The sequence below is a fragment of the Mytilus trossulus genome, chromosome 8, assembly GCF_036588685.1.
Source record: "Mytilus trossulus isolate FHL-02 chromosome 8, PNRI_Mtr1.1.1.hap1, whole genome shotgun sequence".
In the NCBI taxonomy this organism is placed as follows: domain Eukaryota; kingdom Metazoa; phylum Mollusca; class Bivalvia; order Mytilida; family Mytilidae; genus Mytilus; species Mytilus trossulus.
Window position 1 is genome coordinate 73,955,011 of NC_086380.1, and position 20,039 is coordinate 73,975,049.

The window sequence follows — 20,039 nt, forward strand, 5'->3', positions numbered from 1 at the left end:
GTTTTGGGTTGTTGTCACATGCTTGGTTGAACGGGTAACAAACTTCGTTGTCAAGGAAGTATTTCTTGTAACATAAGGTTCCGTTGTCAATATTGTTGTGGCGCTAGGTTCTGATGTGTGCGAAGCAGTTGTACTATCAATTGTAGATGTATCGGTAGATACAGAGATAATCGTGCTTGGAGTTTCACTTGTAATCGAAGTCATTGTATTAGTTGTCATGGTTGTCGGTTCTGTTGTCTCTTTTATTGTTGTCAACGTTGTGGTCTCCTCTTCGGTTGTAATTTTCATCGCTGATGTAGATGCATAAGTAGTATTTATAGATGTTGTCAGTTCACTTCTGTTATATGGTTTTGACGATGAGGCACTATATTCAGTTTTTGTTAACGCTGCAAATGTAAAAGTTAATTACAAATTTATAGCAGGTTTAAGGGAAAAGAATATTTACTAAATTTTATTATTATTTTTTTGTAAACAATAAAATAATGAAACTTCATAAAATGTAGAGTATTGCAACTATCATTGTAAGTTTCATCTATGATATTTTCAAAAAAAATCAATAATAAATTATCATAACACAAACAGTTTTAATTTCAATCCACAATATACGCAATTTTACAATTTTAACTGATGTGTCAGTGAATCACAAGGCCAAATTGTTTGAAGATAAAAAAAAAACATAAAAAAACGTAGATTTTTTTTTAACTGCTTTTATGTTTTATAAAATGAAGAGGTGAGAATCATATAATAATGGCATGTCTTATTAAAAACATACCCTTCATGTTATCTCTCTCTTCTGAAGTCTAGCTCTACGATGGATTATGATTCAAAGCAATAACAACAATAAAAAGAGTTGATGCATTACTGTAGACCACAGAAGTAGAAGTTTACAAGTACCGGTCATCATGCGGCCTTCAATAATGAGGAAAACTTTTGCATTATCACTACAGACAAATCAATTTAAAAGGCATGAAATACTTTGAAGTGGTTCTGCATTAAACATGAATCAATTCTGCAGTTACACAAATATTTTAATTTAATTGTAACACAATATTTGTGTAACCCTCTAAACAGATAATACTTGACAGTTTCCTAATGGCCTGGCCTCGTGGATAGTAATTCGAATTGAACCAGATTTATTATGCTGCATACATGTTATATATGTATAACTCGGTCATTAAATTTACTTCAGGTACACATACGTTACATTTTTATTAAGATTTATCAAATCTATTTCTAATTAAATATAAAATTATTTCATTTATGCCCTTTTCTGCAAGAATATTCTAACTTTATTATCAACAAAGGCTTCTGGTATGTAAAACAAATATAAAAAGTTCTTGAATTATAGACACAATACAAAAAAAAAGAAAGAAAGTAAAACGCACAAGTCTGGCAAAAATGAACAGACAATGAAGGAAAAACGACAAACTACATTTATTTATAAAAGTTATAGTTTTTCCCTGCCTCAAATTTACAATAACTCACATGCAATGTATATAGGTAACATCTAAAATTAAATACTAATGCATATTCATTTATAATATTTAGCAAAAATAGTTAATCTACATAATAAATTGATAATAATAAACATATTTAGATCACGTTTTCCAGTGCTCACGGTTGACATCCATAATTTTTCATTTTTTTTAGGGTATACAAATGATCTATTATGTCAAGGTGACATTTTTTACGGACGGCACCAGGCTGTAATTGAATAAACATTTATTTGCAATCACTTGTAAACAGTAAATATTACTACGGCCCTGACGCTGTTGATTTTTAACTCAAGTCGCAGCAGTTTTTGCAGCAGTATGACTTTGGGCTTATTATTTCAAACATACATAAGTCATATATTCTGAAATAGTTTCCAGTATTGTACAAACCACAGTGGATTTTATGCTGGATGCACAAAACTCATCATATTTGAATAATTTGATGTACTAAGCATGATTTTGTGTTGATCCATCTTTGAAATTCAAAATGGCAGCTATTTTAAAAATGGCCACCTTGAAAAATAAGTTAATATTCATTATTGAAAATTGACCTGAATTTAATCGTTTTATTAAGGGAGCTACCATTTGATTTTTTATGGGAGGGCTAGGATGAAAAATTTTGTCCTGCATTTTTTTTAGTTGACGTAATCTCTGTCCTGCCTTTTTAATTTTTTTTTTAGTTTATCCTGACTTTTTTTACATAAAATGTCATCCTGACTTTTTTTTTGCAAGAGTCTCATCCTGCCTTTTTTTTTTTACTCAAAACTCCTGTCCTGCCTTTTTTTTTCAAATTTCATCCTCCCCCCCCCCCCCACCCCATAAAAATCAAATGGTAGCTCCGTAAAGTGTAATGTCATCTAGTCACTGTTCTAGTTCTTTCCTTTTGATTTTGCATAGCTTTTCCTTTCATATACAAAGAAAAAGCTGTCATAAAAAGCTGCAATATTTTTTGTCTTGTGTCACACAAAAGCTGTGATTTGACATTATCATCTGCTGTAAGATGTAAACCAGTGCCTTACTTGTTTCTTAAGTTGCAATATATTGCAATTTAAGATGTTATATTGAGAAATGTATCGAATATCAGTGAAATGGCAGGAATTTAGTACAACAAGACAAGAACATTGGAAGGCAGAAACTGAATCACTTAGAGGTATGGAGAAACAAACAGCTGAAAACACCTTTTACACACGACAACACAGAAATGACTAGTCAATAATTGTACCGAGAACTTTTAGCAGATAGTAAGTCTAATGCTCAAAGTACAGTACAGGTTGACTGCAATATATAACAGAGCAAAGCTTGGATTGATGAAATAAGTGTTTGTCTCATAACGATGCAAGCAAGAAAGAGGCAATGAATATTTATGAGACACTATATGAAAAGTCTAATTTCCTTGTCCCACACTTTACCAGCAATTATTATTTTTATTCATGCCCCTTTTTTGTAAAATTTTAAGTCACAGTATTAACTAGAGTATATAATGCACCAGCTGCAACCAATTAAACAGTCATTTTAAAGTGGTAGACCTAGGTTAAGGGAAATAACTCTGAAAATCATCAGTACGTTTGTGTCAGCCATTTTCATAAATACGCTCTAAGCTTCTAGGATACATAGATTATTTCAATCTGTTTCAGGTAAATGCTTAAAATACATTAATAAAACTTGACTATTACAAACGAATAACTGAATTTAAGAGTTATCTCCCTGGACCAAGGTCTACCCCCTTAATATTTCTTCTAATAAAATATAATAATTTAAATGGTCAACTTCCCCAAAACACATGTTGTTATCCCTGTTATTGTATGAAATTAAATAATTCAAAGAATATCTAAAATAAGTAAACAGTCTTCTATTTTCACAAATCTGATAGATTATATAAAAAAAAACTTCTCCATTACTGGTTTGGTTTTGTTATAACTAAAGGATGTAAGAAAATTTAGCATTTTTAAGGGTGTTTTATATGTTGTCCCCAGGGGTAAATTCCCTCCTGTAACCTCTTGTTTGTTTCCCACATGTGGACATGTTTGAAAGACCAAACATTTATTTCTTGTAATGCAATGTGAAGAGCATCATTTCCCTAAGGGGACGACCATTTGATATTCTGGGGGGGGGGGGGCAGGAGGATTTTGAAAATAAATAACTCAGGCTTGATAATCACAAAAATAAATGGTTTGTTCTGTGGTAGTTTGAAAATAAATAACCTGACTTGCAATGTATTGAAAATAAATAACTTAGCAGGTCTATAGCTTCTTGGGCCTTCAGCGGTATCAAAACCCTTCAATATTTTTGCCTCGCTCCGCTCGGCAAAATATGTTTAACAATACTTTTGAAAAAGGCTAGATAAAACCAAACTAAATTAACTTTAATACTATGTATGTATGTTGTATGCAATACATGTATATTGCTTGGGAATATAAAGGATTCATTTCGTGAAGAAAATTATAAAATATTTAATCTAATTATACCAATTGTCTTTTATAATATACTTATTACTATGTATTTGTGTTTCGTTAGTCCTGTCTCGCTATGTATTATCTTAGTATATTTGTATGTATATATTGTCCTCTTGTACACAAGTCATGCAAGTATGTGTCTGAGGTTAAGAAATAAATCTTGAATCTTAAAATTTCTGCAGGGGATACTGATCTTTTCTGATTAAATGGTACATAATGACTTGACTATACATGTATTATTCATAATTAACAAATATTTTAAAAAAAGTATGTTTTCGACTATCATAAATATAGTTGTGAAAATGAATAATCAGTCCCTTGCTTTAATGAAAATGAAAAATCTTGCTTCAATAGTGCAGAAAATGAATAATCTGTCCTCTCAGTTTACAAAAATAAATAACCGATCAAAAACAAATCCTCCTGCCCCCCCCCCCCCCCCAGAATATCAAATGGTCGTCCCCTAATGTATGACTCTATATGTTTAGGTGAGTAGCAACTAGTATGAATCAAGAAAGTTAATCTACTATAAGCCAACTATTACATTTAATATAAGTTATCATCAACATATTAAATGAATTTCAAAATAATATTTCAAAATAATATTTCTACATTTGAAAATGCCTGTACCATGTCAGGAATATGACAGTTCTTGTCCATTCGTATTTGATGCGTTTTGTTATTTGATTTTGCAATTTTAGTATAGTAGATAGTAACAGAAAGGAATTTATTCTAGAAGTTTTCATTACCTAGGCACATTTTTCATCTTGCAAATACAGTTTTAAAAGATAAATGACATTGTTTGCTGTTATCTTCCAATTGTGACCAGTTTGAAATGATGTATGTTTCCTAAACTATAAAACAAAGCATTTTTTTCTAGAAAAAAATCCTTTCTGTTACCAACTCTGTCCTGTAACCGCTGTTTTGTTACACAAGATAATTTCATGTTACCGACATATCTGACTATATTTTAGGATATTTCTAAACCTTTTGTATTGTAAATGTTAAAATCTATAATTGGCACTTGATAAACTATTGCAGGATATACTAGTAAACCACAAATAGTATCTTTAACTTATTCCTTGTTTCCACATTTAACAAGTGGTTAAATTACTGACAACAGTTCCTAGATCCTCAATGTGTGTTCTTCGATTTGTGTTATTAAAATACCGGGTCCAAAAATTTTCTTTTTATTTCTTATTGCCAAAATTTAGTCTTTTTCAGATATTGTCTCTTATAATGAACAGATGGCAGCAGTATATCACTAACTTCAGCAGTTTGAAGACAAGATAAACCATTATGCTAGTGGTAAGCTCTTGGTGGAATTGAGGGTTAGGCCAATGAAAAAAATCAATATTGTGGTGAGACGGGTGGACAAGCTGACAGCAACTGACGAAGCAGACACAGTTCAACTTCAAAGTGCATTTGCACAGTAGGGTACTTTCCAACAAATGGCGTATGTTGTGAGTGTATAAGTGGACAAAGCGAAATAAAGAAGTTAAAATTCCTGCAATGGATACATCATCTAAGCCAAACAAGTACATTACAAACTCCCTGCCTCGGGTATTTCCCCAATTAGTTCGCATGAACTATCAACGACACCAACTTTGTTGAAGGCACATTTGGTGTCTTCACCTTAGGTCAGAAGTCCTGTATCAGGGCACTTGGCCTTTCATGACACTGTTCAAATTATTCAACAATAATCTCCATTTTAGAACATGTAAGACACGTCTAGTACTGATCAAGGATAACAACAAATGGCTTCCGTGTCTTCAAAATTTCAGAATTTCAAATGAGACGTAATTTTTGTGCCTTTTCACCACTTCGTTTGTGACGTCACTTTTTTTACCTTTTGCGTTGAGGACTTGACTAAGTCGGATGTGTCTTTGTGTGGTTTATATAGTGTATCCAGGTTTTGTTTTCTGTAATTAGTTACTATAATACTTCAGTTTTATCATGTATATCTTTTATATTCATTTGATAAAATTTACTGTTTGCAATAGCACAAATTGTTCTAAATAATAAGGATGTTCTTATCACAAGCAGAAAACCGTAGCCGTATTTGGCACAACCTGTTTGAACTTTTGATCCTCAGTGCTGTACAACTTTGTAGTTGTTTTGACTTTCGAACTTTTATATCTTGGCGTCACTGGTAAGTCTTGTGTGGACGAGGCGCGTTTCTGGCGTATTGAATTTTGAACCTGATGCCTTTTGTTAGATATTTTTCATGTGTTTCTTTGTCTAATATGTTCTCCCTATTTATTTGTGTTGTAGTCCTGTAATATTATATTGTCATTTTAATGTTATATTTAATATTGCCATTAAAGTGCGAGGTTTGGTATGCCACAAAACCAGGTTCAAACCACATTTTTTTCTTTAAAAATGTCCTGTACCAATTCAGGAATATGGCCATTGTTATATTATAGTTCGTTTCTGTGTGTGTTACATTTTAACGTTGTGTTTCCGTTGTGTTGTTTGATTTCTCTGATATTTGAGTGTGAATTCACATTACTTTGAGAAGTGTCACAGTACTTATTATTCCAAATTCATGTATTTGTTTTTGATGTTATATTTGTTATTCTCATCGGATTTTGTCTCTAATGCTAAGTCCGTTTCTGTGTGGGTTACATTTTAATGCTATGTCGATGTTCTCCTCTTATATTTAATGCGTTTCCCTCAGTTTAAGTTTGTTACCCCATTTTTTCCCCATGGATTTACGAGTTTTGAACAGCAGTAGGCTACTGTTACCTTTACCTACACACTCTTAACGAATACTATGAGTCAATCATAATTGGTTCAGAACAGCACACCATTACACAAACAATTGGCTCCAAGAGGATCCTATTAGATTTATCCAATGCAGAACCAACGATGTCGAGTCAATCATTTCAATGGCAAATCCTCCTGCTGCCACATGTATGACTCCAATTATGACAAACTCGTCAGTTCCTTGAGCTCTACATGCTTGCAAAATAGGGAGCTGACTCCACTGACGATCAATACCAGGGATTGGCAGAGGAAACGCAAGGAGCGTAGAAACAGCAAGAACATGCTGATGCACGAGACAGGAGCCGAAGCTAACAACTCCCAAAAATGTAAATATTCCATCAAAGAGGAGTAATAGCTTGGAGGGCGTTTATTTACCAATAAAACTGACTGCCAGTAGACGACAATGGGAAAACAACAACAAAAGGTGTGTAGGCTCTGTGATTGCCTGGCCGATGTTGCCTTTGGGTACGCTCACAGGGTAAACATAGAGAGAAACCCAGTAACTAACAACAAAGCGTTAAAACAATTAAAAAAACTCAAATGGCGATACATGGATAAAAAATTACCAATATGCCAATCGACAAGTCTTCTTTGTTAATGGCCCAGTATCACCGACCGATAAAGGGAATATGAGCAGTCTTTATAAAAATGAGATGAGTAACCACGTTCAAATTGTCACAAAACTATGTGATGTTATGATTTCAACTAATCAGCATAACATTGGATTGGCTTATCAATATAACCTTCGTCCTTCTGATTAATATGAACCTGGAAGACTACCAGATCAATAGAAGATCACCTGATCAATATAAAAGCTGTAGATCACCAGATAGAAATACATCCAAGTTTAATACATATCGACAAACATCACCTCCTTCAAGCTAGAGATCTTATAGTCCTTAAGGACAATAGTCAGCATCTCCACGGAGAAGCTCCAAAAATCTTGGCTATTGTAGGCAATGTTCACCTTCACCTGGACACAGAGCAAATTAAAGTGTACTCAAATAACGGAGTCTTTACACCAAGTCAGGAAGATGGCCATTGTTATATTATTGTTCGTTTCTGTGTGTGTTGCATTTTAATGTTGTGTCGTTGGTTTTCTCTTATTTTTGAGATATTAAGATAAGACGTGGCACAGTACTTGTTTATCCCAAATTCATGTATTTGGTTTAAGTGTTATATTTGTTATTCTCGTGGGATTTTGTCTGATGCTTGGTCCGTTTCTGTGTGTGTCGCGTTTCGGTGTTGTGTCGTTATTCTCCTCTTATATTTAATGCGTTTCCCTCGGGTTTAGTTTGTTACCCCGATTTTATTTTTTGTCCATGGATTTATGAGTTTTGAACAGCGGTATACTACTGTTGCCTTTATTTAGGACAGGTGTAAATATTTGCAGCGGGATTACACGTTTTAATAGTACCAAACCTTCTCCTTTCTGAAACAATAGCATAACATCACAATAATAGTACACATATTTTTACTGTGGTGATAAAATTTTCTCGAGGATGCGTTATATCATTTTTAAAGAAATATCATGATGCGGTTAATTTGAATGGCCATAAAGAAGTATGACGTAAGGATCTTTATTATCAAATTGCTGCTGAATAATCCTTTACGTAAAGTACATTGTAACCGTTAATTGGTACTATTTACTAAATAATTCTTGTTAATAATTGTTTGAGAAATAGATATAGGAAGATATGGTGTGCGTGCCAATGAGGCAACTATCCATTCAAATAACAATTTATAAAAAAATAAGCCATTATAGAAAATGTTTGAATGATAAAATTGAGAACGAAATTGGGAATGCATCAAAGAGACAACAACCCGACCATAGAAAAAAAACAACAGCAGAAGATGCATTTTTAAATATTATCCCGTATCATCGTCATATACAACGAGTGTTAAATTTCATGCTCATTTCCCAAAGTCTAAACAATAAAGTTTCCATTCATACAAGTAAACTAACATATTATATATTATATTATTCAAATCCGTCAAATATCAACCAGGCAAACTAATACAAATACCGAAAACACATGAATCATGAATTTACCGGAAATATGTACAAAGCAAACATTAGATATTGAGTTGCTTTAAACAGAGGGGTTACGATAGTAAAGGCTTTAAATAGAGGGGTTAAGATAGTGAAGGCTTTAAACAGAGGGGTTACGATAGTAAAGGCTTTAAATAGAGGGGTTACGATAGTGAAGGCTTTAAATAGAGGGGTTACGATAGTGAAGGCTTTAAACAGAGGGGTTACGATAGTAAAGGCTTTAAATAGAGGGGTTACGATAGTGAAGGCTTTAAATAGAGGGGTTACGATAGTGAAGGCTTTAAACAGAGGGGTTACGATAGTAAAGGCTTTAAATAGAGGGGTTACGATAGTTAAGGCTTTAAATAGAGGGGTTACGATAGTAAAGGCTTTAAACAGAGGGGTTACGATAGTGAAGGCTTTAAACAGAGGGGTTACTATAGTAAAGGCTTTAAACAGAGGGGTTACGAGAGTAAAGGCTTTCAACAGAGAGGTTACGATAGTAAAGGCCTTAAACAGAGGGGTTACGATAGTGAAGGCTTTAAACAGAGGGGCTACGATAGTGAAGGCTTTAAATAGAGGGGTTACGATAGTGAAGGCTTTAAATAGAGGGGTTACGATAGTGAAGGCTTTAAATAGAGGGGTTACGATAGTGAAGGCTTTAAATAGAGGGGTTACGATAGTGAAGGCTTTAAATAGAGGGGTTACGATAGTGAAGGCTTTAAACAGAGGGGTTACAATAGTGAAGGCTTTAAACAGAGGGGTTACAATACTGAAGGCTTTAAACAGAGGGCTTACAATAGTGAAGGCCTTAAATAGAGGGGTTACGATAATAAAGGTTTTAAACAGAGGGGTTTCGATAGTAAAGGCTTTAAACAGAGGGGTTACGATAGTAAAGGCTTTAAACAGAGGGGTTACGATAGTGAAGGCTTTAAACAGAGGGGTTACGATAGTGAAGGCTTTAAATAGAGGGGTTACGATAGTGAAGGCTTTAAATAGAAGGGTTACGATAGTGAAGGCTTTAAATAGAGGGGTTACGATAGTGAAGGCTTTAAACAGAGGGTTACGATAGTGAAGGCTTTAAACAGAGGGGTTACGATAGTGAAGGCTTTAAACAGAGGGGTTACAATAGTGAAGGCTTTAAACAGAGGGGTTACGATAGTGAAGGCTTTAAACAGAGGGGTTACAATAGTGAAGGCTTTAAATAGAGGGGTTACGATAGTGAAGGCTTTAAACAGAGGGGTTACGATAGTGAAGGCTTTAAACAGAGGAGTTACGATAGTGAAGGCTTTAAATAGAGGGGTTACGATAGTGAAGGCTTTAAACAGAGGGGTTACAATAGTGAAGGCTTTAAATGGAGGGGTTACAATAGTGAAGGCTTTAAATAGAGGGGTTACGATAGTGAAGGCTTTAAACAGAGGGGTTACGATAGTGAAGGCTTTAAACAGAGGGGTTACGATAGTGAAGGCTTTAAGCAGAGGGGTTACGATAGTGAAGGCTTTAAATAGAGGGGTTACGATAGTGAAGGCTTTAAATAGAGGGGTTACGATAGTGAAGGCTTTAAATAGAGGGGTTACGATAGTGAAGGCTTTAAATAGAGGGGTCACGATAGTGAAGGCTTTAAACAGAGAGGTTACGATAGTAAAGGCTTTAAATAGAGGGGTTACAATAGTGAAGGCTTTAAATAGAGGGGTTACGATAGTGAAGGCTTTAAACAGAGGGGTTACGATAGTGAAGGCTTTAAACAGAGGGGTTACGATAGTGAAGGCTTTAAGCAGAGGGGTTACGATAGTGAAGGCTTTAAATAGAGGGGTTACGATAGTGAAGGCTTTAAACAGAGGGTTACGATAGTGAAGGCTTTAAATAGAGGGGTTACGATAGTGAAGGCTTTAAACAGAGGGGTTACAATAGTGAAGGCTTTAAACAGAGGGGTTACGATAGTGAAGGCTTTAAACAGAGGGGTTACAATAGTGAAGGCTTTAAATAGAGGGGTTACGATAGTGAAGGCTTTAAACAGAGGGGTTACGATAGTGAAGGCTTTAAACAGAGGAGTTACGATAGTGAAGGCTTTAAATAGAGGGGTAACGATAGTGAAGGCTGTAAACAGAGGGGTTACAATAGTGAAGGCTTTAAATAGAGGGGTTACAATAGTGAAGGCTTTAAATAGAGGGGTTACGATAGTGAAGGCTTTAAACAGAGGGGTTACGATAGTGAAGGCTTTAAACAGAGGGGTTACGATAGTGAAGGCTTTAAGCAGAGGGGTTACGATAGTGAAGGCTTTAAATAGAGGGGTTACGATAGTGAAGGCTTTAAATAGAGGGGTTACGATAGTGAAGGCTTTAAATAGAGGGGTTACGATAGTGAAGGCTTTAAATAGAGGGGTCACGATAGTGAAGGCTTTAAACAGAGAGGTTACGATAGTAAAGGCTTTAAATAGAGGGGTTACGATAGTGAAGGCTTTAAACAGAGGGGCTACGATAGTGAAGGCTTTAAATAGAGGGGTTACGATAGTGAAGGCTTTAAACAGAGGGGTTACAATAGTGATTATTTGTCCATCTTTAAAAGATTAGATACGAGTTTTTTGTATTAATTAGATGAAGGAAGATGTGATATGAGTTCCAATGAAACCTAAGTCACAATTTATATAAGTAAACCATTTAATGTCAACATTCGGTCTTCAACATGAAGGTGGGCATTAAACCAAACAGGAAACTTAACAATATACATAGGGCCCCAACAATGACACGTGTTAAGCTATATAAACGGGAAAATCAATGGTTTAATTCATTTACAAACGAGAAAGAAAAACGCGTATAAACCACACCAACAAACGCAACCACTAACACCAGATTCTTGAATTATGACAAGTGCATACAGATGTAGAGGGTTTAACTGTTTTAATATGTACTACCGTTCATCTTTATCTTGAACAATAGTGTTACATCACAACATGGAAAGACATACTACAAAATGTCAAATGAAATGTCCTTACTCAAACTCCGAAACAGTGGTGACGTTGCTTCGCTAAACATAAAGTCAACGTAGCGTAGTAAAGAGGACGTAACCGCTGTTTCGGAGTTTGGTCCTTACTCAATCAAAATACATATTAACACAAGTGAACATAAACTAATCGAACAAAATTGGTGTATGATACAATGTTAATACATATTTTAAAAAATATACAATTCTAGCTGTTTGAATTGTTGTTTGTGTGTAAAATTAGTTTAACAGCTCTCGTTTATGAGCTTTTTATCTTTTAATTGCCGAAGTTTTTATTTTCATTTTGCTCTAGTGTGTTTCCTATAAAAAAAGCTTTATAAACCAAGAGTTTCGTTTTAGTTTACGTTACGTTTAACGAATGCAATTGAAAGCATTGCAGTTGCAACCATGGCTTAATTTCTCCTTTTAGAATATCAGTGTCAACATAAACTACGAATGCTATCGTTGCGGCCACAATTCTTAGATTTGCTTCTCAATTATGGTGGTACATAACACTACGGGGATATAACTTTCTAGAAACAGCTGAATCTTTTAACAACGTTCTAATAATAATGAAACATTAAGCTTCTCGATGATCAATATTAATGTTTGTTCAATTTCAAAGAAATTTTTCATAGACAGTTTGTGCTACTGTGGTTGACGTTTGATCCCCGAGGGTATCATCAGCTCAGTATACATCTATTCGATGTTGACAAAAATATCAATTATAAGGTCGCTTTTATAAATTTCCAGTTTACCAAATTATGAACTTTCCGAACTACTAAGGATTTTTGTTTATTCCAGGCATAGATTACCTTACCGGTATTTGGTATAATGCTTTGGAATTTTGGATTCTCAATGCTCCTCAACTTTGAACTTGTTTAGCTTTTTTTTTTTTTTTATCTAAACGTCAAAGACGAGTATTATGTAGACGAAACGCGCGTCTAGCGTGGTAAATTAGAATCATATTCAAAACAGTGTGGTCCTGGCCATTGATTGACGACCTACAATATCCCATTGACTGGGACAGATTAGGTGAACGTTTGTCGGTAACAATCACTGCTCACTATGTACTTGTTAAAGACACTGAATCTGTGGGGTAACCAAAGGTTCTTAACACCTAAAAAAAGCAATTCGAAAAACGAATCCGGAATAATACGATGTGTTGATTTATATCAATAATAAAAAACAAAACATAAAGGTTATTCCTGAAATTTTTTTCGAATTATTTTATTATTAAAGACGTTAAGAACCTTTGGTGACCCCACAGTTTAAATTCTATAATAAGAAAGAAGTGAGCAATGGTCGTTACAGACAAACGTTCACCTAATCTGTCCCAGTCAATGGGATAATTTAGGTCGTCAATCAATGGCCAGGACCACACTGTTTTGAATATGATTCTATAAGTCTGGTGACTTTATAACTATCAAGCTTTTCGATTTTTTTTCTTATATTTGACAAAATGGCAAAGTAAATATTTTGTCCAAATATTATGAACATTAAACGAGTCACATGGATTTAAATCAAGGTGTTTGGTATCAAGCCGAAATCGACGTTCTATTTAAACACTCATATGTGTAACCATGACATGACCATACCAACCAATTGTCATAGTAGAAAAGAAACTGATCACTTCTATCTTACCCCAGGAGTAGGTTACCTTAGCCGTATTTGGCACAACTTTTTGGATTTTTTGGTCCTCAATGCTCTTCAACTTTGTATATGTTTTGGCTTTTTCACTATTTTGATCTGAGCGTCACTGATGAGTCTTATGTAGACGAAACGCGCGTCTGGCGTAAGAAATTATAATCCTGGTACTTTTGATAACTACTTACTATAATTGATTGTTTTTGGTATTGTTTATTTTGCATTGGGATATTTCATTTCTATTTTATTTTTCAAGAAAGGAAAAATCTGCTTCAACGATTTTATTACATCAAGTACTGCAATGGCATACATCCTCTCTACGGACAAACTCTCTGAAAAGACAATACTATAAATTAACAGACACATAAAAATAACTACTATCTGATTTAAAAATGGAGATCACATGATATGTTTAAATTGTATAAATTGAAAAATATTTGTCAACAAGTGATTCTGTGCGCTATTTCTCACTTATAATACCCCCGCCTGTCAATCAATAATGCTATAAATATTTTACTTTTTGTGGTTTGAAATCAGCAAGTTGCATAAACCTAAGATGAGCACAGGTTTGATTTCAAATTTGATTTTTTTTTTTATCAATTTTTTGAAAAAAAATCGATTTCACTTAATCCAAGACAAGATAGTTACTCTTGAAATCGGTGCGTAATCAACGATTATTGACCTCGTTAGGCAAATATGTCATTTTGCACATAGGTGTTAATAATGTAATATTTAAAATAGAGAATCAATACAAAGGAGGTTAAGCAATTTTTCAAAATTAAAAAAAATTATACAGTTTCAAAATGCGTACGTATTGGCATACACTTGCATGTAATGTAATAATGCTGGATTTTGATTGGATGATAAACATAGTATTTTTCACTTATTTCCTATATATTGAGAGATTTTTTCTCTGTTGGTGTACTTTTAACTAAAGGCTCTAAAGAGCCTGTGTCGCTCACCTTGGTCTATGCGAATATTAATGCAGATGGATTCATGACAAAATTGTGTTTTGGTGATGGTGATGTGTTTGTACATCTTACTTTTCTGAACATTCTTGCTGCTTACAGTTATCTTTATCTATAATGAACTTGGCCCAGTAGTTTCAGAGGAGCAGATTTTTGTAGAAGATTACTAAGATTTACAAAAATGGTTAAAAATTGACTATAAAGGGCAATAACTCCTAAAGGGGGCAACTGACCATTTCGTCATGTTGACTTATTTGTAGATCTTACTTTGCCGACATTTATTGCTTTTTACAGTTTATCTCTATCTATAATAATATTCAAGATCTTAACAAAAAAAAAACCAGCATAATTTCCTTAGGATAACCAATTCAGGGGCAGCAACTCAACAACGGGTTGTCCGATTCATCTGAAAATTTCAGGGCAGATAGATCTTGACCTGATAAACAATTTTACTTCATGTCAGATTTGCTTTAAATGCTTTGGTGTTTGAGTTATAAGCCAAAAACTGAATTTTACCGCTATGTTCTATTTTTAGACGCGGCAGCAATCTTTGTTAGTTAGCCGGGTCACGCCACACATTTTTTAAACTAGATACACAATGATGATTGTGGCCAAGTTTGGTGTTATTTGGCCCAGTAGTTTCAGAGGAGAAGATTTTTGTAAAAGATTACTAAGATTTACGAAAAATGGTTAAAAATTGACTATAAAGGGCAATAACTCCTAAAGGGGTCAACCGACCATTTCAGTCATGTGGACTTATTTGTAAATCTTACTTTGTTGAACATTATTGCTGTTTACAGTTTATCTCTATCTATAATAATATTCAAGATAATAACCAAAAATAGCAAAATTTCCTGAAAATAGCAACCCAACAACGGGTTGTCTGATTCATCTGATAATTTCAGGGCACATAGATTTTGACCTGATAAACAATTTTACCCCATCAGATTTGCTCTAAATGCTTTGGTTTTTAAAAATTAGGAAAAAACTGCATGTTACCCCTCACGTTCTATTTTTAGCCATGGCGGGCATCTTGTTTGGTTGGCCGGGTCATCGGACACATTTTTAAAACTTGATACCCCAATGATGATTGTGGCCAATTGAGAATGGTAAAGGGGTATGTGTCAAAGAGAATACATTCCGATCAAAGAGTAGACAACAGCCGACGGCCATTAATCAGTGTTAAGTTAACATTCCGTTAAAGTGGATACAAAGAACATTTGGTAGAATTGAAATAATTGTATCATGCTTACAAGTGGCATCTGTCAAAAATACCAGTATCGAGGTAAATCATTTTTCCTTTAACGAACGGCTTTAGAAATTTGCTCTTAACCAGGTTTATTTTGCAAATACCACCTATACGAATGAAAGTACCAATACATTGTTTTTAAACAAAACATGATATACTAGTATCGAATACCAAGCGGTTGTAATAAAATCAACGGTACCAATTTTGTTGCACCAGATGCGCATTTCGACAATACATGTCTCTTCAGTGATGCTCGTGGCCAAAATATTTGAAATCCAAAGCTTATATAAAAGATGAAGAGCTATAATCCAAAAGGTCCAAAAAGTATAGCCAAATTCGTGAAAGGAATCAGAGCTTTGCATGAGGGAGATACATTCCTTAATTTATAATAATTTTTGATATTTTGTAACAGCAAATTTTAATAACACAAAAAATCCGTATTTTCATGCCAGTACCGAAGTACTGGCTACTGGGCTGGTGATACCCTCGGGGACTAAAAGTCCACCAGCAGAGGCATCGACCCAGTGGTAGTAATAAAATCAACGGTAACCTATCTGTGACATGTACTGAAGCTTTCATTATGCATGATGATGTTGCAGTTATATATTAATAGTTTGAAGGAAATTTAACATATTTTCTATTAAAGGCTAAACGAAGGAATATACTTACTCGTTGATACTCGCATATGTAACGAGAAGAATCAAATTTGTTCCAATCATACCAAAACCACAAACGTTGACCAATTACATAGTGTATCGTCACATAGACATTGCCAGGATTTAATCCAAAATCGGCTGAAATACACATGAAATGAACCAAATATTTTTTACGTATTGAAACAAGCAAGAAGAACAATTCCAAGTGACAGACAATCTTGCGCAACCCTCTTATTAAATTTAAAAAAACCCAGCTTCAATGTATAGTCTGCCTCGTCTTGTGGAAGATCTATCTGCTGCTAGTGTAGTATTCTCATAAATAAATTGTTCCTTACTGTTATTTTAGAGGCACTGTTATATTCGAATATTTTTTCCACAATAGTTGGAAGAATATATCTGTCCACAATAGTCACCGATATCTATTCAAGTGTCATTAAACCCGATTCTTTTTCCAATAACTTTCTGTCGAATTTCAAAAAGAATAATTTTTACATGGAAATAACGTCAAGTCATTGGTTGAATTTCAAATGATTAGGACGTTTTTAACCAATCAAGACGCTTTGGTGTACACTTTTGAAAATATTACCAAGAATGCATTAGAATCTCAAACGGCATATTAAATGATAATATATGATTTGCTATGTTTAACCTCAAATAATTCTTATTTGAAAACGTATTCTGGAATGTAATGTCAATGAAAGGTACCTATCTAGTTTAAATAATATAAAAAAGAGATGTGGTATGATTGCCAATAACACTGTCCACAAGAGACCAAAATGACACAGACATTAACAACAATAGGTCACCGTAAGGCCTTCAACAATGAGCAAGGCCCATACCACATAGTGTATTTTAAAGCGACACATCGACAGATTTAACTATTTGGACAGCAGCGTTAATGCTGCAATTGATTGTACTAATCTTTTCAATACCATTTATTGAATTAAATCATATTAAGATTGTATAAAATAACAACATGCGAAATATGCAAAACCGATTGAATTTCAACCTATTAAGTCGAAAAAACGTTGTCGCTGGTCAGTTTGAACAAAGGTTCCGTACTTAAGGACCGTACTTTGACCTATAATGGTTTACTTTAACAAATTTTAACATGGATGGAGAGTTGTGTCTCATTGGCACTCATACTACATCTTCTTATATACATTGACAACGCCATGAAAAAAAAAATTTATTAAAAGAAAACAGCAGTAAACGAAACACAATATTTAAAGACTAGCGGTGATATCAAGTGCTCTGGAAGTGTAAGAACATTCAGCACAAATAGTGCTCACCGTCGGGTTGTGAATGTAAGAACATTATCGGAAGATAACATTCGAAAAAAAACTACTTGTATTTGTTTTCATCCTTTTATCTAGTTACAAAGTACCTAATGTAAAAATGCTGATCTTTATTAGTCTATTAACTTTGTTTATACCTTTTGTATACACATCTATTGTTTGTTACATGTACTGTTCTACATTTATTCTTTTTTGTGTTGATGTTTACTGTCTCATCAACGTATCGTTTATATAATGTTAATGAATTATCCTAAATAAGTCAAATTTACCTGATCCAAATGGGGGAAGATCTTTTGAAAATGGACCATTTTCTTTGTAAAATGTATAGGTCCCATCACCGTCTCTATCATTTGCACCAGTCCATAAAGTATTTTCATTGGCTGTAAAAAGAATTAAATGTAAAATTAAAAAATCAGTAGAATAAAAATACAGTATGAACATAAATATCAACTCAAATGAATAAAAAAAAAGACCTTACAACTTGAAACAATTCATTACTTAGCGAAACTGATTAGAAACAACTCCCGTATTATTGGCCAGAATTGTTCAAAGAAACAAGATAAAGTGATACTGTTGAGGTTTATGGGAACGAAAAGAATAAGTTCAAACGATGTACACTGTTATGGTGCGTAACCGTATTGGTACAAATCTAACAAAAACTGTTTGCCTTTATAAGAATTAGTTTTGTAAATATAGAAAATATATTATATAAAATGAACATTTCAAATGTGATTTTTATTCATCATTGACTAAGTTAAATGTGTTTATAAAATCGCCTTCGTAGCTCACGAGTATAACCGGTTTTTGACATCCGGGTGAAAATACACTATTGTTTCTACGTCATGTTTAATGTAGAGAACAACGTACCGAATCTACATAATCAAAGATTAATTATTTTTTGAGTGAGTTTATTAAAGCAAGAAAGTGTTTTTTTTGTTCGCTGCTCTTTCCTTTAGTTTTCTATCTAACATTTTGTTCGCTGCTCTTTCCTTTATTTATCTATCCAACAATGTACCTCAAATACTTGGAAGCAAGTCTTGTAAATTGACTATTTCGTATCTCTGCAACTTCCTACTCGAAACTATCATTGAGTACCCATGTTCGAAATTGGCCGTTTCAAAATCTTAAGCATCATGGGTAAGCTCATTGTTCGTACTCCAAAGTGAAAACAACGTTACGTCATTGGTTAAATTTCCATTGTTTATAACGTTTCAAATCAATCAAAACGCTTTGGTGTACGCTTTTGAAAATATTACCCAGGATGCATTATATTCTGAAACGGATAATTATTTCGTACCTGATAGGTAAATAAATGTAAATTTTTGCTTATCATATACATTTTTAAATTAATGACATTGTGTACGAACATCGTTAATTGGCGAAAACTGAAAAAGGGAAGGATTGTCCATTCTACCCAATTGTAAGTTTTGAAATGCTTTTATATTTAATGTTTTAATACTGTTACATTTATCGAAATATATTTGAGATCATTTTGATTTGAAATAAAAATATATTTAACACAGATGAAATACTTCTAAGCACTATAACATTTCTAAAGAGTTATAATTGGTTGAATTAGGCAATACATAGAAACTTGGATATTTCTTCATCTAAACAAAATTATTGTATATTCTCAACTTACGATGAATAAATTCCTGGAAAACATAACTGGCTTCTTGTTCCGTGTTCGGTCTCCACATGTAGGCACCTGGTGTACTGGCACAAATCGACTGCAATTTAGTAAGATTACATTCATATTCTTTTTTGTTGAATACCAAGTTTTGTTGATTTCGTGGGAACAGATGAACCACGAAATTAAATATTTAACCAATGACACATTTTTAATAGACTTTATGATGACGTCAGCAAAAACACCAAATTCAGTATCCACGAACATGTTAGTTTTCCTGTATCCACAACAAAAAACGAATATACAGTAGATAATATATTTTTTTAAGCTGAGGTTAGAGGGTCAATACTAGCCAGCGTGAAACCCAGACATTATAGTTAAAAGTTAAAGCATTATACTTTATATTTGTTTTTGATTTTTTTGTTTTTGGTAAATAGACAGGTTTTTTTCATCTACATATGACTCCCATATCGTGATAGCTGTAGACTTTTATCATATTACCGACTTTTAACTCCCGGTTTATATTTTTCCGACAGGTTTCAACTGTTTTAGGATACCCTTGTACAAATAATAATCATTGCAATTTTTGGGGAAAGTTTACTGTTTTCCGCGTATTAAGTCATGAAGAGAAAGCATTTATCATAAAACTTTCCCTCAAAATTGTGCAGATTGATAACTTTGTTCTTTCTTGACAGAGTACCAGAATGTTCTTACACAGAGAAGGTAACCTATAGAAAGACAATAACAATCAAAACCAAGGAGTAAACCAAAGAACATTTACATCAACAGTTATAGATAATAATTATGAAACAACACCAACTCGTCTTAAAACCGAAACTGAAATCAGGTGCTCCGGAAGGGTAAGCAT

The 20,039-nt window shown here is 33.7% G+C and overlaps 1 protein-coding gene across 1 annotated transcript; it reads right to left on the reverse strand.

Moving 5' to 3' along the window:
• Window positions 1-13,636: 13,636 nt before the first annotated feature.
• Window positions 13,637-19,266, reverse strand: LOC134682112 (uncharacterized). Its single transcript, XM_063541700.1, has 4 exons — window positions 19,184-19,266; window positions 17,811-17,921; window positions 16,257-16,381; window positions 13,637-13,702 (listed from the first exon to the last, which is right to left on the reverse strand). Exons 1-4 carry the CDS (start codon window positions 19,239-19,241, stop codon window positions 13,688-13,690), a joined length of 309 nt encoding a protein of 102 aa, XP_063397770.1. The 5' UTR covers window positions 19,242-19,266; the 3' UTR covers window positions 13,637-13,687.
• Between the last annotated feature and the right edge of the window lie 773 nt (window positions 19,267-20,039).